The sequence below is a fragment of the Balaenoptera acutorostrata genome, chromosome 9 (genome assembly GCF_949987535.1).
Source record: "Balaenoptera acutorostrata chromosome 9, mBalAcu1.1, whole genome shotgun sequence".
NCBI lineage: Eukaryota > Metazoa > Chordata > Mammalia > Artiodactyla > Balaenopteridae > Balaenoptera > Balaenoptera acutorostrata.
Window position 1 is genome coordinate 13,984,154 of NC_080072.1, and position 21,968 is coordinate 14,006,121.

The following is a 21,968-nucleotide window of genomic DNA, read 5'->3' on the forward strand; positions in this document are numbered from 1 at the left end:
GCAAGGTCCCTAGACTCTGAGCTCTGCTAATTCCCCTGTAAGCCACTGGCAAGCCAGGAAGCTAATTAAATTGTGAGCTTGTGCGCGCGCGCTCTCTCTGTCAGTCTCTGAAGCTCTTCTTAGTCTCTCTTCCATCTGTCTCTTCCCTTTCTCTTCCTTAGAGATCTCCCTGCCTCTCCTCACCTCTTCTGTCTCCTGCCTTTCACTCTGTGGTAGGAGTAATCTTAAATACTGCTCTGAGCCCTAACCCCCTGCTGCAGGATAAACCAAGGTCCTCAGCTCAGCATTTAAGCCCTACAACACCTCACCTGCCAGGCCTCCTTCACAAACCCTTCCCTCTTCAACTGAGCCACATACAGGCCGATCTATGCTACCTCCACACCTTTGCTCACCCTCTTACCTTAGACTGGATCCCATTCCCTTACTCTATCAGCACTACGTAAAATCCTCACCATCATTTTTTTTTTTTTTTTTAGTTTTTTTTTTTCTTTGGCCACGCTGCGCGGCATGCGGGATCTTAGGTCCCCAACCAGGGATTGAACCCATGCCCCCTGCAGTGGACACGCAGAGTCTTAACCACTGGACCGCCAGGGAAGTCCCTCCTAATAACTTCTGCTTACATCTCATTGACCAGGCCTAGCTGCTGGAGACAATGGGTACGTTGCCTCCCTTCAAACTCAAGAGCCCATTCCTCATTTTACAGATGAAAAATTAAGGCCCAGAGAGGATCAGAGAATTAGGGAGGCCGCAGAGCATAGTGGGTAAGGACTGGGTTTTGGAGCTAGACAGACCTGGCTTTGAATCCTACCTCTGCATTAACCTCTTTATTCCTCATTTGTAAAATTGGGTTAGTGACATCTACTTCAGGCGATGTTAAGAAATAAGGGGACTTCCCTGACAGTCCAGTGGTTAAGACTCTATGCTTCCATTGCAGGGGGACAGGTTCGATCCCTGGGAACTAAGATCCCACATGCCTCATGGTGTGGCCAAAAATAAATTTAAAAATAAACAAACAAATAAGTAGAAATTAAATAAGATAATGGGCGAAATGAAAAAGCACTTAACACAGTTATCGTTCATTGTCTCAGTTCGGGTTCCCCCCAAAAGCCGACCCTGAGACAGATTTGGATACAAGTAGTTTATTTAGGAGGTGATCCCAGAAGCAGGGTGAGAGAGTGGGGAAGTGAGACAAGCAAGAGAGGAAAGCAAGCAAAGCATACAGGGATAAGCAAGCTTTCCCCATGGACAACTTAGGTTCCATTCTGCTGGAGTCTTTCTGAGACTGGAACAGGCCTGGGCATTGGAAATTATCCCACTGTCAGAGGGACTGAAAGCTAGAGGATTTATCCGCTAACTCTGGGCCCTCCTTGGTTGAGGGTTCCCCTGGGGGCGTTAATTCCCCACTTCCAGCCTGCCCCACACTCACGTCCAAAGCTGGGAATGCCACAGGAGAGACACAGGGAGCAAGTTCAGAAACTGTCTGCAGGTGACCTCCGAGTAGACCTGGGGGCTTGATTGGGGGCACTGGTAGCATCTGCTACACCCTATGAAAGGAACTTGCTATGAAAATTATCACTGTGTTGTGGTAGGAGCAGACAGGAGCTACAGCCTAGCCCTAGGGCTCTTCTCTGAACCCTGCTGCCTCCTAACTTCATTCCAGTGCACCCCCAGCCTGCCCTAGATGCCCACCAGTACATGGCATCCTCCTCCGTATCCCTTTGCCAGTGGCCTCCACCTTGTCCCATCCCCTGAAGCAAAAACCCTGCTGTCATCTGCCTCAGCCACCTGTCTCCAGAGAAATGAAATGAACGTTTCATTTCTCTGCTGAAATGCTTTTGTGGACCCAGGGAAAGTGTCAGATGGCTTTCAGCCTGAGACAGACCCCCACTGGCATTTAACTGTTCTGCCTTGAGAGTCCTGCCTTCTTCCCATTCCTCCCACTGTTGGAATCACACCTTCAAAATGCACCTTCAAGATGGCAACCCCGACCTCCTTGTCCAGAAGAAGGCTTGTGGCTGCCGCAGATTGGCTTCCTGTCTTCCCCAGCCCGCCTAGGCTTCCCCCCACACCCCACCTAGGCCTTTTCAGGCTGGTGAAGGAGGCAAAAGATGGTCCTGAAGGGCTAGACAGGTGCTTCACCCTCTGTCCCCAAATGCCCCCATGCCCGGGCCAAAACGCCTCCATCCATCCCTTTCTATTGAGGCACGTATCTATTCATTTTATCATTCCCTCAGCACCCTGGAGAATACTTAATGAGTTCATCATAACCGTCAACACCTTCAGGACTAACCCATGTTAGGTTAACTGGGGTCGTGTAAGTTTTGAGAGTTCCAGAAGGAGAGCTCCAGAGGACAGGGGATTTCACGGGGCACCAGGCTTCTCAGAAACCACACAGAGGGTCTGTGGCAGAGCTCAGGCCCCTGAGTCAATCGGGGGTTAGGCAGAGGGGTCCTGTTCTGGCAGCTGAAGAGTGGGGCTCTTCAAAAGCCATCCATTCGGTCAGCATCGACTGAGTGCCAGGCAGGTCGTCCCCTGCACAGCTGTCAGGAGAGGACCGCAGCCTCCCTGAGGTGCTGCCAGAGCCCAGAGTGGAAGCCGTGGAAGGGCCTCGGTGAGTGCTGCGGTGGGAAGACAGCTGTTCCCAGCCCTGGTGTCCTGCTGGGTCCTGCCACCCCGGCCCAGCTAGGCAGGGTGTCAGTGTCCCTCTGCAAACAGGCCCTTGGAGCCCTCCCATTGCCCTTCTCAACCCTCTCCCTCCTTGCGGATGCTGTGGAAGCAGCCTTCCTGCCAACACTCAATTCTGCCCCAAGGACTCCCCTCCTTCCTCACCCCCTCCCCAGGGGGCACAGGCTGACCCTCTGATGTCTGGGGGTTTTGTCTTCCTCCTTCCTTCCTTACCAACCATAGGCATTTTCCGACTTGGAGGTGAGATGACAGGTCACTGTAAGCCCTTCCTTTACTGGCAGCATTGATCCATTTATCCTTCTCTTCCCTCCGACCCCCTCCCCCGGTGCCACTCAGCTTGGACGTCTGTCCCAGCCAAACTCTCACCTTCCACTGTCCTTGCAGTCCAGAGGCTAGTGCAGTCTCTGCGCCCTGCTCCAGTCCCCTCTCCTCAATCCAGGGAGAAGGCTGGTCTGTAGAGTGCCCTGAGCCACCGCTAGTTTGGCCTCTGCCTCAGTTTCCCCATCTGCTAACTTGGATTAATGATGCCTGCTCTCCAGACCCAGAGGATGAAGCTTTAGGGAGGTCACGGAGGAGGAAGAGCCCGGTGCTCGCGCTGCCTGCGCGGGGGGCCTTCTTCGTGCGGTGCCCCTGGGCCCTGCCGCTCGGCTCCCCGGCCTCGGCGCGCCCCTCCCTCTCGCTTCCCCTCCCGCCTCTCCCCCTGCCCGCCCCTACCCCGCCCCTCCTCGCGCGGCCCCGGAGCCTCGCTCTTCAGCAGCCCTTTTTCCCTCGCTGCCCCGCCACCCCGAGCCCACCCCGGGGTCCCAGCGCCCCGCCCGCCGCCGCCGCCGCCGTCCCCGCCAGGCCCGGCCCCGCCGCAGCGCGGGCGGTCAGTGCGCAGCCCGGGGCCCGCCTGGAGCCCAGAGCCCGGAGCCCGGAGCCGGATCGCGGGCTCGGAGAGAAGCCGACCGACCGCCGCCCCCAGCCAGGTGAGGGCTGCTCTGGGGCGCGGGGATCCAGGCTTTCTCCTTGACTGGAAGCGGGGGCCGGGAAATTGGGTCCTTTTTCCCTGAAAGGAGGACCTGGGAGCTTTTTTTCATGAAAGAGGCTCAAGGGCTTTTACTCCGAAGGGATGGATAAAGGAAGGTCTGGGGGAGAGAGGGTCTGGGGTACCGTTTTCCGAGGGTTTTTTTTATTTTTTATTTTTCATGAGAAAGGATTAATTGGCTTCGTCTGTGAAAGGGGGACTTATCTTCTTGGGAGCCTGAGGGGTTTTCAAGGTAGGTGGGGAGGGAGGTTTGGGCAGAGCTTGAGGGAGGGAGTGATTGGGAATTGGGGTTTGGTAGGGAGGGGTCTCTAGAATCCCCTTAGCCTGACATGGCTGCACCTCTACCCTGGTTCTAGGATTCTGGGTCTGTCCAGCGCACTGTGTCCTAGTTTTTTCTCTTTGAGGATGATTATTTTGAGCCTCACCTGAATGCAGCTAGGAACAGCCATTTCCTTCCCTGGAGCTGTGATGCCCACCTGACACCCTCTCACCTCTGACCTGCTCCGGGAAGTGGGTTTAGGGAAGGATGGGGACCTACGGATCTGAGAAATGGGCAGCGGTGGGTGAAATGGAGGCTGGGTACTGGACACACAGGAGGACCCTCTGGCACTGGCAGGGTGCACCAGGCTTGGCAGGAAGATTACTGAGGGTGGAGTGGGCAGGTGCTCCTGGGGCAAGACCTGCTAGGAGAGCAGCGGGGTCAGGAAGAGTTGAGATGTTGCCATACTCCCAGAAGACAAAAACGTTAAGAATATTTTTTTGGTTGGCTTTGCTTTCTTTCCCCTTCACCCTAGATCCCAAGACTCATTCCACTTCTATTTTTGCAAAAAGTGAAACTGAGGCAGATGACAGGTTGGCTGGAAAAAGCTGTGCTTAGAATGGAAAGGTGGTGGAGAGGAAAGCACACTGAATTTGGAGTCAAAAGACCTCAAGGCTTGCCTCAGTGCTCCATGGGTGGCCTTGGGCCAAAATGCTTCCCCCTTTTGGGCCTTGGCTTCCTCCCCTATAAAATGGGAGAGGGCCCACCTGTCTCGCAGGTTGGCTGTGACACCAGATGTGTCCAAAGAGCTCTGTGAAAGGGATTGCACTGAATACTGTGAGGTGCAATCTTCACTACTGCACATGCCCCCCCTCCCGGCCCCTGCCCTCACCAAGGGTACTGGGTAGCCCGTGGGGCACCTTTGTAAGAATGAGAAAAGGTACTTCCTGTGTAAAGAGAGAGTGTTCAGCTGGGCTAGGGACTTGGGGGTCTTACTATGAGAATTAGAAAAAGGCACACTTTCCCCCAAGGGCAGCAGTTCCACACAGTTGGGCAAGTAGAATGTGGGTTGGACTCCAGCACCCACCTACCCTCAGGTGAACGTCCTTGTGCTGTGCAGCACATCTGCACTGCTGCACCTGGCAACCCTTCTTGGCAGGTCCCCGGTGTCTCTAAGAGACACAAAGATACACACACTCCCCGGGCACTTCCTATAGAGGCCCACGGCCTAGGCTGTTACCAGCTCATTTTCTTTTCTGCTTTGCCTCCACTTCAGGTCCTCAGGGTATTCAATCCCCAAAGCCTATGCCCTACTAGGAAGCATTATGTAATCCTACCCTTGGAGAGTTAGTCCTCTGAGTTAAGTAGTGCCTTTACCAAGTTTCCAAGGGTAGGAGTTACTGAACCCTAACCCCTTATGTCAAGAACTTGATCGTCAACTATACTCCAATATAAAATTAAAAATTAAAAAAAAAAAACTTGACCAGATCGATTTTCTCAAAAAATTGACTGCACTGCCATCCAACGAAGGTGTTCACACCTGCCTTCTCAGGGCATCCTCACAGTAAGCTTGTGAGGCAGGTCTCCTCCCCAATTACAGAGGGAGCCATGCCCAGAGAAATTAAGGAACTTGCCTAAGGTTTCACAGCGTGTAACGGGTAGAGCCAGGACCTGGGCCCAGGTTTAGCTGTCAGTCCTCTCCACTCCACCACTGCTACCGAGGAACCAAGCTGCTGACCTCACAGACTTGCCAAAGCCGTGCTGGAATTGTTGCTCTCCCACTCTATCCCCAGCAGCTCCTGGCTCTCTCTTTCCCATCAGTGACCAGCCCCCAAGCCCAGAGGAAGGAGTCTCTTTCTCTTACTCTGATTTTACAGGGGGAGGGAACTACCTCAAAGCCCATCTGTTCTGGCCTCTTTAGTGCAAGAAGGGCCCCTGGAGAGTCCAGAGGTCCAGTGTGGGAGCTGACCCTTAAGTGGGTCAGAGGCCAGGAAATGGGTCAGGGAGCGGCTATTTCCTTTCCTGCCAAAATGGGGGCTTACCCAGCAGCCATCATGGAGGATATCAGTATAGAGAGCCAGTGCCTGAGTGAGGGGCAGGCTAAGTAAGGACCATAGAATAGACACAGGAAAATGCAGCAAATCGGAGGCTGAAGGAAACTCAGAGACCCCCTGACCACCTTCTGCGTTTCCAGGGCCCCTGGGTGTCAAGGAGGAGGCGATGTGTAAGCCCAGCAGACAGGGCTATAGGACCCTCTGACCAGAGCATTTCTGCTTGCATCTATGGTATACGTCTGTGAGCTTTCACTTGAAAAAGGAGTTCGGTGGTTACAAAAAAAGAAAAGAAAAGAAAACAAAAACAAAAACACTGGCCTAATCTAATGGTCCCCAAAGTGTGGTCCCTGGACTAGCAGCATCTCTGCATTACCTGGGAACTTGTTAGAAATGCAAATTCTCGGGCCGCATACTAGATGAGGTGGGGGTGGGAGCCAACAATGCGTGTTTTAACAGGGTCTCCAGGTGACACTGAGGCCCCATTAAGTTTTAAGAACCACTGACCTAGTCCAAGTGTGTAGGTGGAAACTAGGAGTCCTAGTTGTGGGTCAAGGGCGGGTCTGTGAAGGGAACCCGTCTCCAGGCCACCCCTGCCCAACCCTTGTCTCCTTCCCTTCGTGCTTCCCCTCCCAGGCGCCATGCTGCCGCTCCTGCTGGGCCTGCTGGGCCCGGCCGCCTGCTGGGCCCTGGGCCCGGCTCTGGGCTCGACAGAGCTGCACTCGGCCTTCTCGGCCGCACGCACCACCCCCCTGGAGGGCACGTCGGAGATGGCGGTGACGTTCGACAAGGTGTACGTGAACATCGGGGGCGACTTCGACGCGGCCACCGGTCAGTTCCGCTGCCGCGTGCCCGGCGCCTACTTCTTCTCCTTCACGGCTGGCAAGGCCCCGCACAAGAGCCTGTCGGTGATGCTGGTGCGCAACCGCGACGAGGTGCAGGCACTGGCCTTCGACGAGCAGCGTCGGCCCGCCGCGCGGCACGCCGCCAGCCAGAGCGCCATGCTGCAGCTCGATTACGGCGACACGGTGTGGCTGCGGCTGCACGGCGCCCAGCAGTACGCGCTCGGGGCACCCGGCGCCACCTTCAGCGGCTACCTGGTGTACGCCGACGCCGACGCGCCTGCGCGCGGGCCGCCCGCGCCCCCGGAAACGCGCTCGGCCTTCTCGGCGGCGCGCACGCGCAGCCTGGTGGGCTCGGACGCGGGCCCGGGGCCGCGGCACCGGCCCATCGCCTTCGACACGGAGCTTGTGAACATCGGCGGCGACTTCGACGCGGCGGCTGGCGTGTTCCGCTGCCGCCTGCCCGGCGCCTACTTCTTCTCCTTCACGCTGGGCAAGCTGCCGCGCAAGACGTTGTCGGTGAAGCTGATGAAGAACCGCGACGAGGTGCAGGCCATGATTTACGACGACGGCGCGTCGCGGCGTCGCGAGATGCAGAGCCAGAGCGTGATGCTGGCGCTGCGGCGCGGCGATGCCGTCTGGCTGCTCAGCCACGACCACGACGGCTACGGCGCCTACAGCAACCATGGCAAGTACATCACCTTCTCCGGCTTCCTGGTGTACCCCGACCTCACCCCCGCCGGCCCGCCCGGCCTCGGGCCTCCGGAGCTCTGAGCCACGACCCGGAGAGGAGCCCCGGGCGGCCCGGGGCGTGCATGCCAAGCCGGGACCGCGGCCCGAATGTCCCGCCGGCGCGAGCATGACGGCCCGCCCAGCGTGGCTGGACTCTGCCAATAAAGTGGGCCTGCGCCGGCGCCTGTCTGCTGGGGTCCTGCGCTTTGTCTTGACTGCGACGCTTTTGTCTCGGGCGGGGCGTGAGGGACTGACTACAGCTGGCCCCGGGTGGGCGTCGGAGGGCAGAGGGCAGGATTCGGTCAGGCCTTGGGAGGGCGAGGAGGTGGGAATTTGCTTGAACCCTACTTGCCTAACCCCGTTGTGGGCTTCCCCTTCATATCCCTTTCCAGTCAGTCCCTGTAATTCCTCCCCGTTGACCTACGACGTTATTTTTAGGGCCCATCTGGTTCCTTTTTGTGACAAGGGACTTCACCCCGCTGCCTCACTGGGGCTATGGGATTCAAGGAAACGGTACATTCCTTTTCCCAGTAGGGCGTGCGCATGGGACGAGCAGTAGATATCTGGTTGCCCTGATTCCTGCCCTCCCGGGATGGGGAGGGTGGTTTGCTCAAGGCACGGGTTAAACAACTTCCTCTGACACAGAAGGACACAGGGCTGCAGGAGGCCAGAACAGAACATTTTATGGGATGAGCTACACAGGATCAGGACTACACCAGCCAGCCTCAGTCCCCTTCCAGCCTTACTCCCTCCTCTGAGCCTTGTCGATATGGACCAAAAAACATTTCTCACTTCCCTGCCCCCCAGAAGATAATGTTCCTCCATCTGCGTCCCTCCATTTCTCCAACAGACTGAACTAAAAATGTCCAGTCTATTCTCCTAGCCCACATGGGGTACCTGGAGACTTAGGGACCCCCAGAGCCTTGGTTGGGTTTAAAAGAGGTATCTGCATTAGGTCTGGGCACTGAGCACTTACGAGTTTCCTGTAGATCCTGCCTCTCATGGAGTGCCAGGGTAGGAGTTGGAGGGTCTGACCTGGCCTTACTTGGGAGCTTCCCTTTCAGCATCTGTTAAACACACTTCTCAACCCTGACCCTTCCCGCCCCCACCCCCCCAATACACACTGCCTGCAAGTCCTGCCCTTAGGTCTGTGCCTGCTGCCTGGGACCCAGAGCCTGGGCCCAGGGAAGAAGATGGGGGAGGGGTAAGCTGGGGTCCGGGGTACAAGCTGAGCCCAGAGGCCCGAACACAGTGGGAAGAACCAGGTGCCAGATGGAGGGCCCTGGCTCAGGTAGGGGGTGGGGTGGAGGGGCCTGGGGTGAGAATGACAGGCAGAAGGGGAGGGTTAGGGGAAGGGGTCAAGGTTAGAGGCCGAGGGCCCCAGAGAAGGGGGCTGGCCCTGGGGGCAGAAGCCCTTGCACAGGTCCCAGAGTGTTTCCTGTGCCAGGAGGGCGAAGACCTGGGCCCAGCGACCTCTCTCCTCAGCCTCACTAGCCACGTGGACCCGGTAGACACAGGACAGGCCTGTGAGGAGCAAATGTTCAAAGTCCCAAGGGCTAAGAGGGGGTCCCTTCTGCAGGTCCTGGAACTGCTGCAGCCGCTGCTCAGCGCCCTCCAGGTCACTGGGCACATGGTGCTGCAGGAGGAGACTGAGCCGGCGGCCTGGACGTGTGGATGCCAGTTCCTCGTCCTGGATGTGCAGCTGCCCCATGATATCCAGCTCCAGCCCAGACCAGAGCAGCTGCAAGGGGAGCCATGTAAGGGGTGGGCTGGGGCCTAGGGAGCGGGGCTGGGGGTGGGGGGCATAAGCAGGCAGTAGGACCCATGCTGGGTTGGCTCCCCTCCCCCAGCAGCCCCAGCTTGAGGCATCCCCCTTCCCAACCCTGAGCTTAGGGACATCTGGACACTCCCACCCCCATGTCCCAGGCTGGAGGAAAGACCTCAAACATCACTTCCGGGGCCTCTGGCTCCTGCAGGCCACCTCCCACGCTGGTGCTGTCCATGGGCTGCCCTGGGGCAGCAGAGAGGAGTCAGGGCCCTGCCAAGCTCCTCCCTGAACACCCCAGCCTCCCAGGAGTGCCCCTCAAGCTGCCTGGTAGGGGTGCCTAGAGGTTCTTCTATCTACAAAAGAACAGGAACGCCATCCCATGTCCACCTCCCCCTACACACATATGCACATTGACATTCACTCTCTCAGGCGTAGGTCTTATGATCCCAAAGCATCATCCCAAACCCAGATACTGTCTTGGCAAATGTCCAGGACTCCTCCTTGAACTTCTACACTTCACTTGGCCAAGAGCTCCAGGCCAACGGGTCACAAGACACTTCACTGCCCATTTCCCCTCCCTATAATCATCTAGGGACAGCATGACCTAAAACAGTGCCAGTGACCCTCCCCAAAGGTCGAGGACCCCTTTGAGAAGAACCTATTTCTTTCCTGCTCCTCGGTAAGTGACCGTGTGCAAGGCAGGGAGGCCAGGCAAGGCAGGATGTCTGTTGCAGCTTCCTTCACCCCTCTTCTGGGGTGCTGCCTAACCCTTGGAATGATTGTCCAAAGCCCAGGGCAGGTTAAGAGGTCCTCCTTTGCACACCAGCCAGAATAAGCCCCAGGCCCATTGAGAGCACCTAGGGCTATCTCCCCTCACTTCACCCGGACCTTTCTGGTTCTGAGTGGGGCCCACACCTTTCCCTCCCCCACCCACAGCACAGGTCAGCCTGCCACCTGTCATGCCCTCAGTCCCTAAGCCCTGCTAGGCTCAGATAGGACCAAGTGTAACTGCTGTCAGCCAGCAGCCTTCCTTGGCTCCTGTCCACCACACCCTAAGGCCCCGGTACCTGCACGGTGCTGGGTTGTAGTCACCCCAGGGAGGAAGCAAATGGCTACCATTAACCAAGCCAGGAGCTGCATTGTCCCAGCCGTGGCCCACCACGTCCTCTGAGTCTTATTCTCCCCGGCTGCTCTCTGCACCTCTGTCCGCCTGCAACACACCAGGGCTCCAACTTTCCACTGCAGGCTCCAGCCGTTCCCTGTTTTGCGTGTCATTCTTCCGTGCTTAACAGGGAGGGGCTGGCTCTGGCTTCCTAGGGGCTCTTTCCATCCCACAGAAATGTGGAATCTTTGGTTGTTGGCAGTAAGAGCCTGGCTCCTGGCTTGTCAGGCCCTTAGCCTATTCCTGCCCAGATGGGCGGGATGCTTAGTTAACAGGAAGAAGGTGTTTGGTAGCAAACAGCTCTGACTTAGCCCTCCCAAAAGGTAGGCAAGAAGGGGTCTTTCCTGGTGGCGCGGTGGTTAAGAATCCGCCTGCCAATGCAGGGGACACGGGTTTGAGCCCTGGTCTGGGAATATCCCACATGCCGCGGAGCAACTAAGCCTGTGCGCCACAACTACTGAGCCTACGTGCCACAACTACCGAAGCCCGCACGCCTAGAGCCCGTGCTCCGCAACAAGCCACTGCAATAAGCCCACGCACCGCAACAAAGAGTAGCCCCCGCTTGCCGCAACTAGAGAAAGCCTGTGCGTCGTAACTGGAGAAAGCCCACGCGCCGCAACTAGAGAAGGCCCACACGCAGCAACAAAGACCCAACACAGCCAAAAATAAATAAATTAAAAAAAAAAAATTAAAAAAAAAAAAGGTAGGCAAGAGCCCAGGCAGTTAGTTACACTACTGTCGTCACCCCCAAAACATTCTGCAACTGAGTCCAGCCCCTGACACCCAGTCCAGCCCAGCCCAGTCCGGCCCAGCCTCCAGGGAGCCCCTCAGTAGCCAAGAGCAACAGCTGCAAAGCCTGGTCTTTCAACTGCCTGGTGGGCTGGCTGAGCAGCCCATTGACAGGCAGAGAAACACTTCCACCTCAGGCACTCAGCCATGGGCTGAACAGACTGCAGACTAGCTGGGGTGGCGAGTACTGTTTCCTGGCAGACAGATCTGCAGCTTCTGATTGTCTTTTGCCCCAGACTGGGACCCCCTCTGCTTGCTTACAGCATTCTCAGCTCAGGCCAGAGTGCAGGAAGATTCCCTTAGGCCAAGCATGATGGACTGTCAGGTTGCAGGGAGCAGGACACAGGGTTCAAAATGAGCTGAAGCTCTTCTTGGCTCTGCCTGTTGGCCCATGGAACCCTGTGATTGTTTGGATAGGATGAGGATGAGGGTGGGTAGAGGTTGCCCTACTTCCACCCAGGCCCCTGGATCCATCAGCTGCCACCAGACAGTATGCTGTGTCAAGGGGCTTTCTCCAGCAGTTGTTGAGACCCCTCCAATTCTCAGGAGAGATCCTGCCACACCCATCCTGAGCCCTGTGGATTGTGAGAACTTTCAATTTCAGCTCCAGAATCTCTCTCTCAGAAGTATATCCAGGCCTGCAGGTCACCATGTCTGCAACTGCACTATTTAGTCCCATTAAAATAGACTCCCTGTTTGGAAGAGTCTAAGGGAGTCGGAAAAACCCCTGCCTGCACCTCCCTGCTCTCCTGAGTCAAAGCCTCACTTCTATTCATGAAAAGCACACAGGAAGTGGTGAATCTAAGTAGGATTTTATTTACAGGGACACTCAATGATAGATATGGCGCTTTCTAGGATACACATGCCTTCCCTGAAACTACTTGGTTTCGGGTTTCTTGTCTCCAGCTTCAAGCTTGAGACTCTCAGGGGGCTGGCGATAGGCAGGGAACGTCTCCCATGGGCTGTTCAGATCAAACTTGCGGAACTCTTGGGCCAACTCCACCGGCTCGGCCACCACCCGCTTCACCTCATCGTCATAGCGTAACTGCAGAAGAAAAAGGCAGGCTTGAGCATTGAGGAAGACCTTGTTACAGCCACTAGAGGCCCACTTTCCCAAAGCCTTCCTCAGCCCCTTTACTTCTCTGTCCTTGACTCCTGTCCCAGCCTCTGTTAAGTCTCCATCCTCATCTGTGTTACCCATCAGATCACAACCCAACCACAGTCTAAAATGGCCTCTATCTCATGCCCTGCCATCACCCAGGCAGGCCCCCCTGCCCACCATCCCCACATCATGAGCTCTGAGCTCCTTTTCCACCAGAACTGACTTTGCTCACCCATCCACACACACTTTTTTTTTTCTTTTTTGCTGCACTGTGCGGCTTGCAGGATCTTAGTTCCCCAACCAGGGATTGAACCCCAGGCCATGGCAGTGAAAGCGTGGAGTCCTAACCACTGGACCGCCAGGGAATTCCCTCCACACACTCTTATAAATTGACGGTAAGCATTTGCCCATGATGAGGGAGCAAGTTAGTGGCTGGAAAGAATAAACCTAAGCTGGCAAGCACTCAAGTTCAGGCCCTGTGGCCTTGGCATTATCACTGCCAAGATGCAAGGCAATAAATGTGGCATGGCTTTTCTTGTTATTGGAAGATCAGTTGGATAAGGTAAGGACAACTGGGTGCTGGGAATGGGACCATGCTAAACACTAAGAAAACAGGAGCATTTGGGTGTGAAGTGATGGGCTGGATTGCCACTATCTCAACATTTCTAAAAAGTTACTTTGCTACAAAAGCACGTGTGTATGTATATAATAAACCATCTTCCTGCTAATAACCTGCAACATGTTGCAGTAGTAAAGTAAAGCACTGAAATTCTTTATAAGGCTCTTATAGGCAATTGTTACTGGCCTTGCCTCTGGCCATTCTCAAGGGCTGAACATTTAATGTCTTGCCTTCTCAGAGATCCAGGGCAGGGTAAAAAGATGCTCCACTTTCAGATCTTGGTGACAAACTGTCCTCAAGTCTGCCTTGGTCATTAAAATGACCATTAAAATAATGGCTAACATCAATTGAACATTTACAATACTCCCCTTTTAAACATACATCAATTAGTTTTCTGCAAATCTACTACTGTTAAGTACTATTATTGGCCCCATTTTGCAGATGAGAAAACTGTGTCAGAGTGGAGCTAGGACGGAATCTAGTACTGATGCTCTTAAGCCACCGCAATCCAATGGCCATAATTCCTGCCCAGGATCCCTACCAGGTCCTCCCTGCCCAGACTGCTGCCCAGTTCCAAGGCTCCTACCTCAACATAGCCAGACAGGGGGAAATCTTTCCGGAAAGGATGTCCCTCAAAACCATAGTCTGTTAGGATCCTTCTTAGGTCAGGGTGGTTAGCAAAGAAGACTCCAAACATGTCCCAAATCTAGAAAAAAGAGGCACTCAGGCAACCAGCCATCACAGCCAACACAGGGTGAGGGGCTGCACTGTATCCAGTAATTTCAATCAGTTCTGCAACTCCGGCCCAGAGGCGGGTCCACCACGTCCAGTAACTCACCTCCCTCTCATACCAGTTGGCTGCCTTGTACACAGACACAGAAGACTCAATGGGTGTCAGCTCATCTGTATAGGTCTTCACACGGATCCGGGAGTTGAAACGCAGAGAGAGCAGGTTGTAAACAATCTAGGGAGAATGGAGGGAGCTGGAGGACCAAGAGGACCACAGGCTGAGGGGTGTGGTACAGAAGTCCCTGAGTGGGAGCATAATAATGAGGATACAGGGTGGGTTAAAGTTCCACCCTGTGAACCTGCCTTCTGTCCCGAAGTTCAAAACCTCAAGATGCTCCTATACTCGCAACTACTTCCAAAGGCCTAAGCCACACTATAGCTCAGCCTGTCAGCATGCTTGTCTTTGCTCATGCTACTGGATGCCTCCCGACCTGCCCTCCCTCACTGGGCTAATTCCTGGTCTCCTAGTTATCCATTAAGATTCAGCACAAACTTTCTCTCTCCCTTCATAAAAGCCTCCTAGACAGGGCTAAATGCCTCGCCTGTGTTCTTATAACATCCCGTGAATTATGTTATTACAGTAAACTGTTTTATGTGTCCTTCTTCCTCACTAGAGTGTGGGGGACTCCTGGAGGGCAGGTATTGGGTGTTATTTCTCTCTCAATCTCAGCATCTGGCAAAAAGTAGATGACCATACTAACAATAACAATAGCTATATGTATTGAGAACTTATTGTGTGCTAGCAGTCTACCTGTACTATCTCATTTAATCCTCACAACCACCCTATCAGATAGGGTGGTTTTACGCTTTTTTTGTACTTACTTTGCACATAAGAAAACTAAAGCCAGAAAAATCTAAGAAAATGTTTGAAGCCACACAGCCTACTAATGGCAAAGCTACAATTCAAACTCAAGGTCTGCCTGATTCTGAGGCCCTGGTTTAACTGCTGTGTTGTATTGTTTGACCTGAACAGAAACTAAGGAGGCTATGGTTCCCAAAGGTAGCTATCACCCTAAAACTGTTCTGTCCCCTTTCCCTCCTTTACTCTCCAAACCTCAAATCTCCTGACTGACCTCAAAACGGTTCTGCCGGGTGGGGATATCCACCGCTGTCAAGTCAGCCAAGGATTTGAATTGTGCATTGGTGTGATCCCTGAGGAAAGTCAGCACTGGGATGACTCCATCAGGATGGATACAGATCTCTAACTCATTGAAGCAGGACACCTGCAAACATGGAACAGGAGAGGAGAAGGAACAAAGCTACAGAGGGAGCAGCTAACTTCAGCTGGAGTCTCCTGGTTTAAGGCAGAGAAAAAAGACCAAGTTGGGATGGAGGAATCTGTGGTTTGATTCCAGGCTGCCCACTCCCACGTGCCCTGAGAACACGGTTCTTTCTTTCACTGTTGTTTTTTTTTTTTTTTTTGCCACGTGCCACGTGGCATGTGGGATCTTAGTTCCCCAACCAGGGATCGAAAGTGCGGAGTCCCAACCACTGGACCGACAGGGAAGTCTCAACATGGTTCTTTCTTGACCCAAACCCAAACAACAGTAGTGAATATTACCTGAACTTGTTGGACATACTTGGGCAGGATTTCAGCCACATACTCTCCAAAAGCTGAGAGCTGCTTCTGGGCCACATCATTCCGTGGTCTGACAGTGGCTGGAAGGAGAAGGCATATTTAAGAAAGGAAAGTACAAGGCAGCAGCTAGCCCTGCATTCAGTCTCTCAAGCTTGTAAGGGGTGCTGTTTCCCAGTCAGGACTCTCTGCAGAACCTTGAGAAAGGTGAAGTGGAAGCTTCCTCTTCCATGGAACAGGAAGTGATGAAAACATAGGGAAAATGCCACCTACACAGTCCACAAAGCCTCACCTTATTACTGCAGCTGGGGTGTTTGACTCTTCTCAAAACTACTCCATGGTTCTTCCTTCACAATGCCTGCATTTCTGCTAAAGCAGCATATGTCTCAGCTCTCTTTCCACACTAGAAGCTCTTTAAGCGTGAGAACCAGAACTTTTGTTTCTCTTTATCTCCTTAGCATCTGGCTCATAGCAGGTTCTCCAGCGAAGAACTTCAGGGCTGAAGAGCCATCACAGATTATGTAGTTGAAACTTTTTTTTTTTTGACATAGATGAGGAAACTGAGGCCCAGAAAGGGGGAAATGTCAGGTTTCCTGACTCCCACTTGGCTTACGTTGACTGTAACTTATCTCCGCACACTCATTCATACAACACTAAATCACTGAGCAACCACACATCATAGGCTGCAGAGTAACTGTTAAGTTTTCTCTGCCTTTGGCAGCAGGCAGGCCTACTTTGTCACTTACTAGTGCTGTGATCCTGGGCAAGTTACTTCTCTGGACTATTTCCTGCTCTACAGTAGAAGAGCATAATACTATCTACCTCATAAGATTCTTGTGAAGACTATAATCATTCATTAATCGCTTAGCAAGGTGCCTGGCACACAATAAGCATTCAAGTAACGTGGGCTACTATTATAACAAGACTCAGAGGCCCAAAGTTTAGGTTTCCTGCTTTTAAAGAGCTGACAGTTTAATCAGAGAAAAAGGGAATCATGGAAATGGACAAGGGGCAACAGGACCATAACAGAGAGGCCTAAGGGCACAGGGAGGGCCCGATTCTGCCTGCAGAGTGAGGACCATTGGAGTCAGCTCTCTAAGGACGAACAGAGACTTGCCAGGAAACGCAGAGGAGGGCAGCCCAGGACAAGGGCAAACATCTGACAAAGGGAATGAACGGGGCCCCCGCCTGTAGTCCCGAGAAGGGCCGGACCCGCACATACTCACGGCGCGTGTCTGCCGCAGTGCTTTCCCTCCTCACCGGCAGCAACAGCACCAAGGGTCTCCAGGCCACTGCTTGGGAAGATAGACACCGAAGCGCAGGGTGAGGCCTGAGGAACTCCCTGCGCTGGGCGTGTAGCCGTTCCTGCCCCGGGCCTCAGCCGGCTGTCCACTGCTCACCTCTGGCCAGCGCAGCGGACCCCACGAGCCCCAGCCAACACCCCCGAGCCGCTGCTGCCGCCGCCGCCGCCATGTTCCCCGGATGCACTCCAGGTAGCCGAGGGCAGACCTGTAGGACACGGAGCCCCAAGGGCACGGACCGGAAGCGGAAGTGTGCAACAGATCTTCTTCTGGGCGGACGCGGAGTCGGAAGCAGAGGTTCCGGGCTCCGGGTTCCGGGCTTCGGAATGAAAGGAGGGAAGGCAGGTGAGAAAGCGAAGCCCGCAGGTGGGGAAACCGTGAGGTGAACGTGCCCTACCTTGGTGTGACAGAGGCTGGAGAGAAGGCAAGGATCCTAAGGAACCAGACTGGTGAGAGAAGAAGGGGCGAGAGGTCTGGGTTCCACATTCCACACCCCTCCCCCGCTCCCTGAGCTAAGCTTTTGATGAGGGCCGGCGGGCAAGGCTAGGGGGAAGGGGAGAGACGAACGGTTTCCCTAGCGACCGTTTCCCAGGCGACTCCAGGTGAAGCGGGAACACTGCACGTGGCGGTGGGCTTCCTCGGGCCCCGTGCTAGGGACGGCTGGGCTCCGTCTCGAGTTCTGGGAGGAAGCCTTGGGGAGTCATTAGGACGAGCGGGGAAGTGCCCGGGAGAGGCTCAGAAAAGAGCAAATGTGGATCTGAGAGATGTCCCAGGACAAACCTCAGATTGTAAGGTCTGGATTCCCTGCGCGGGGAAAGAGGGGCCTGGCCACAAGGACATGGGGATCTTTTTGTCAGGTTCTGCTGCCCCGAGCCTCACAAGTTTTATGCTAATAGTTATTTGGTTAGTAAGGCTTTTTGCCAGGCTTTTAAAATCATAGGCTTCCTCCAATCCCTCGCTTTCATGTGTTGACCTAAATACCAGGCCTTTTGTTTCATAAAGAAAAGGAGTATTCCGTGTTTTCTCAGGGAAACACCCAGAGTACGAAATTTTTATTTCATCAGGAATGTGATGTCACTGCAAGAGAATGAGTCCAGCTTTGGTTGAAGGAGAACATCAGAGATGTCATTAACAGGGCCAGGACTAAGGCTAATCTGGGCCGACTGTGCCCTCACTTTTCCCTTCTCCCTGCCTGCATTGGACAATTGGATTCATAGACTGTGGCTATGGATTACTTAAGTTATTCAGGGTGGTGGTGTTTTGCAGACAGCTGGCAGAGAGAGAAGTGGGCTACTACCATGGAATCACCAGAGGAGCCTGGAGCATCCATGGATGAGAACTACTTTGTGAACTACACTTTCAAAGATCGGTCACACTCAGGCCGCGTGGCTCAAGGCATCATGAAACTGTGTTTGGAGGAAGAGCTCTTTGCTGATGTCACCATTTCAGTGGAAGGCCGGGAGTTTCAGCTCCACCGATTGGTCCTCTCAGCTCAGAGTTGCTTCTTCCGGTCCATGTTCACTTCCAACCTGAAGGAGGCCCACAACCGGGTAATTGTGCTGCAGGATGTCAGCGAGTCTGTTTTCCAGCTCCTGGTTGATTATATCTACCATGGGACTGTGAAACTTCGAGCTGAGGAGCTGCAGGAAATTTATGAGGTGTCAGACATGTATCAGCTGACATCTCTTTTTGAGGAGTGTTCTCGGTTTTTGGCACGCACAGTGCAGGTGGGCAACTGCCTTCAGGTGATGTGGCTGGCAGATCGACACAGTGATCCTGAGCTCTACACTGCTGCCAAGCACTGTGCCAAGGCCCACCTGGCCCAGCTGCAGAGCACAGAGGAATTTCTCCACTTGCCCCACCATCTGCTCACTGATATCATCTCTGGTAAGTTGAGAGAGGGGGAACATCATACCCAGCTACACCGGTATGATGTTCAGTGAATGTTCTAGTTTAGGAGAAGGGTACCCTCAGGCTTCCTGGTGTTAGTTTACATTATTATTCTTGATAAGAATTTAGATACCTTCTGAGAGAGAGTTCAGATTTAGTAGCTGATATCAGAGACAGAGTCCCTTCCAGACGAAGAGGCTAGGAAAACAAAGCAACATTTCACAGTATATACAAATATTGGATTAGAAAGAAAAAAAAAAAAGCAGCACTTAGCCACAAAAGGTAGTGAGGAGCTATCTGCATTTATATTCTAATCTCTCTTGTGCATAAGTGGTCTCATCCATTCTGTACTTTGCAGGTATTTGTGGGACTAGATACGTAAGTAAATTGACAGTGAGTCAAGATACCTAAATAAGAAGCTTCTCAAGTGATTTGCCAACTTTTAGGTAACAATCCTGACTCCGCAAGTGAGGTATAACCATACTTCAAGTGTGAGTTTTGTAGCCTAGTAGATTGCTTCCATGGCAAGTAGGAGAATATCAAATCATCCATTTTGATTAAAAGAAACAAGGCACTTTTGGGGAATTCCCTGGCAGTCCAGTGGTTAGGACTCCACGCTTCCACTACAGGGGGCACGGGTTCGATCCCTGGTCGGGGAACTAAAATCCCGCATGCCACATGATGCTGCCAAAAAAAACAAGAAAAAAAGGCAATTTTATGTTAATTTCTCATACATATACATATACATACATGGTGGTAGTCTAACAAAGAGGTTCACGTTTTTAAAGCCACTTGTTCTAAATTTCCCTTTTGGATTGTCAGATTGCCATTGACCATACCTTTCCTCTGGTATTTACAGATGGAGTTCCATGCTCCCAGAACCCAACAGAGGCAATAGAAGCCTGGATCAATTTTAATAAAGAAGAAAGAGAGGCTTTTTCAGAGTCACTCAGGACTAGCTTGAAGGTAAGGCAGATATCTTTAGGGTTGGGACACCATGATATCCATGCACTCCAGCCATTTATTGGCCTGGCCTCTTTGATGCTGGTAAATAAGTCTCTGGCTTGAAACTGATAAGAGCTGGGGAGGAGGATGTGTGTGTGAGACCAGAAGCCACCAGCCTCTGGGCTCCAAAGCTCCTTGAGAGAACTACTCTCATCATTACATTAATAATCCGAAGTACCAGCTCATGATAGTTATAAAAAAAGCTGGAATGAGTGTAACAGGTTTTCTGTTCCAGCATAAGATGCCTGAAAGTGATTAGAGGAGAGTCAGGATGACACACAGTAACTAGAGCCAAGTAGGTTAGAGCAAGGTACAAGTGTGTGGTCTAGGACCTTAAGGATATGTGTCTCAAGTGAGCCTTAGCCTAGAACTGATAGATACCATTTATACCTTTAATTTCACCAATAGGAAATTGGGGAGAATGTACACATTTACCTGATTGGGAAAGAGTCATCTCGTACCCACTCGTTGGCTGTGTCCTTACATTGTGCAGAAGATGACTCCATCAGTGTAAGTGGCCAGAACAGCTTGTGCCACCAGATCACTGCAGCCTGCAAGCATGGCGGAGACTTGTACGTGGTGGGAGGGTCCATCCCACGGCGCATGTGGAAGTGCAACAATGCCACTGTGGACTGGGAATGGTGTGCGCCTTTGCCCCGTGACCGACTCCAGCACACCCTGGTGTCTGTGCCTGGGAAAGATGCCATATATTCACTGGGTGGCAAGACACTGCAGGATACCCTCTCCAATGCAGTTATCTATTATCGGGTAGGTGATAACGTCTGGACTGAGACAACCCAGTTAGAGGTGGCTGTGTCAGGGGCCGCTGGTGCCAACCTCAACGGTATCATCTACTTACTAGGGGGGGAGGAGAATGACCTGGACTTCTTTACCAAACCGTCTCGACTCATCCAGTGCTTTGACACAGAGACAGACAAGTGTCACGTGAAACCCTATGTGCTGCCCTTCGCTGGCCGCATGCACGCAGCTGTGCATAAGGATCTGGTGTTCATCGTGGCTGAAGGGGACTCCCTGGTGTGCTACAATCCCCTGCTAGACAGCTTTACCCGGCTTTGCCTTCCTGAGGCATGGAGCTCTGCCCCATCCCTCTGGAAGATCGCCAGCTGTAATGGGAGCATCTATGTTTTTCGTGACCGATACAAAAAGGGGGACGCCAACACCTACAAGCTTGATCCTGCCACTTCAGCTGTAACTGTCACTAGAGGCATTAAGGTGCTGCTTACCAATTTGCAGTTTGTGTTGGCCTAAGGCTGTGAGGGGAAGAGCAGCTGACTTTTGCCCTCCCTTTCTCCAGCACCTACCCATCCAAACTCAAAGTCCCGGAGGCCCCCATTCAGGTACTATGTTATTTTTTGGCACATGTTAGAAAGGCAGCGCCTAAACCCTTGAACTCATAAGGGTGTTCCGTTTGGGGCTTTTTAGACTGCTGCTTCTCAGCTGGCTGCTTGAACTGAGAGTAGGCCAGCCTATTCGCCATCCCCTTGTAATCCTGTGCCTCCCTACAGAGCATGTAGAGCAAGCCTCTTCTCCGCCCTTAGGCACAGCCTCCCCTCTTTACCTGATCAGTGTTAAATAGAAGCACCCCTGATCCCGGGACAGAAGGAAAGATGCCCAGTCTTCCTTTTTTTCCATAGCCTGTTAAGTGGCTAATTGGTCATTTTTCCACGAAGAATTAGGTGTTAGAGTTCTCCTTCAGGCTTTGGCTGGGAGAATGGACTAAGCTGAAGGTGTCCTTCACCAGCAAGAGTCTACCCTAGAATTCAGGACGTTCGTCTGTTGTTTTTCATCTGTCTGTCAAGAAATGTATACTTTGGTTTTATTTTTGGCTTATTCCAAGGAGTAAGCCAGAAAGAAGTAGAAAGGATTATTTCTGATTAATCACAGAAACTTTTTTCAAACTCAAATATATAAGGTCTCTACTCTTTTAAAAGCTCTAAGCTAAGCCAAGAGCTAGGAACTGTTCATACAAATAAAAGTTTTTGAAGGGATATGTGTGTCTGTTTTGAATTCTGAAGCGGTGACTTCCTAAGGGAAACTAATTACATACCCACACATTTCTAAGTCAGTCACAATACTGATTGAATCCCATACTTCCTTGTCTGCATACAGGATGACTGCTCCAAAAGTGAGGAGAGCCCCATAGGGCCAGTGAATTAGGATTCTGACAGTGGCAAAGAGCCATAGCTGAGTATTTCTCTTCTCTTTTCCTAGTGTTAAACGTCTTTGAGTTATGGGGGTAAATATCATTAGGCACAACATCAGGTGCACGACAGATTTCTTTGACCTTTGGAAATAAACCCTTATCCCTGTCCCATAGCCCCAGGCCCCATGAATAGAAGCCACACTAAAT

General features: G+C 52.9%; 4 protein-coding genes across 11 annotated transcripts in view; 2 read left to right on the top strand and 2 right to left on the bottom strand.

The window, feature by feature from the left end:
* LOC103003876 (mitochondrial carrier homolog 2) overlaps positions 1 to 7,792 on the top strand; it is a 44,607-nt gene extending 36,815 nt beyond the window's left edge. For 2 of the 3 annotated variants that reach the window (XM_057552283.1, XM_057552284.1), the window contains exons 13-14: positions 3,125 to 3,653; positions 6,659 to 7,792. In XM_057552283.1, the coding sequence (XP_057408266.1) occupies positions 3,125 to 3,653; positions 6,659 to 7,638 (1,509 nt within the window). In that variant the 3' untranslated portion in view covers positions 7,639 to 7,792. Of the gene's footprint in view, positions 1 to 3,124; positions 3,654 to 3,683; positions 3,945 to 6,658 lie in introns of those variants that run through there. The other variant, XM_057552285.1, reaches the window with a different exon arrangement.
* A 479-nt stretch (positions 7,793 to 8,271) lies between these two features.
* FAM180B (family with sequence similarity 180 member B) lies at positions 8,272 to 10,549 on the bottom strand. The gene is made up of 2 exons (XM_028166237.2): positions 10,432 to 10,549; positions 8,272 to 9,337 (listed from the first exon to the last, which is right to left on the bottom strand). Exon 2 carries the CDS (start codon positions 9,305 to 9,307, stop codon positions 8,942 to 8,944), a length of 366 nt encoding a protein of 121 aa, XP_028022038.1. The 5' UTR covers positions 9,308 to 9,337; positions 10,432 to 10,549; the 3' UTR covers positions 8,272 to 8,941.
* A 1,559-nt stretch (positions 10,550 to 12,108) lies between these two features.
* NDUFS3 (NADH:ubiquinone oxidoreductase core subunit S3) lies at positions 12,109 to 16,958 on the bottom strand. Of its 2 annotated transcripts, none has more exons than XM_007181227.2 (7): positions 16,802 to 16,958; positions 16,628 to 16,696; positions 15,387 to 15,484; positions 14,899 to 15,048; positions 13,875 to 14,000; positions 13,623 to 13,742; positions 12,109 to 12,360 (listed from the first exon to the last, which is right to left on the bottom strand). In XM_007181227.2, the coding sequence occupies exons 1-7, from the start codon at positions 16,872 to 16,874 to the stop codon at positions 12,193 to 12,195; spliced, it is 804 nt and encodes a 267-aa protein (XP_007181289.1). In that variant the 5' UTR covers positions 16,875 to 16,958; the 3' UTR covers positions 12,109 to 12,192. The 2 variants fall into 2 exon arrangements, with proteins under 2 accessions (XP_007181289.1, XP_007181290.1); XM_007181228.2 differs by having other exon boundaries at positions 16,628 to 16,693; positions 16,802 to 16,955.
* Positions 16,946 to 21,606, top strand: KBTBD4 (kelch repeat and BTB domain containing 4). 5 transcript variants are annotated; one of them, XM_057553425.1, is made up of 4 exons: positions 16,946 to 17,047; positions 17,767 to 18,589; positions 19,452 to 19,558; positions 20,006 to 21,606. In XM_057553425.1, exons 2-4 carry the CDS (start codon positions 17,929 to 17,931, stop codon positions 20,864 to 20,866), a joined length of 1,629 nt encoding a protein of 542 aa, XP_057409408.1. In that variant the 5' UTR covers positions 16,946 to 17,047; positions 17,767 to 17,928; the 3' UTR covers positions 20,867 to 21,606. The 5 variants fall into 5 exon arrangements, with proteins under 5 accessions (XP_057409408.1, XP_057409409.1, XP_057409407.1 ...); XM_057553426.1 differs by having other exon boundaries at positions 16,953 to 17,047; positions 17,969 to 18,589; XM_057553424.1 differs by having other exon boundaries at positions 16,985 to 17,151; positions 17,731 to 18,589.
* The last annotated feature ends 362 nt before the right edge of the window (positions 21,607 to 21,968 follow it).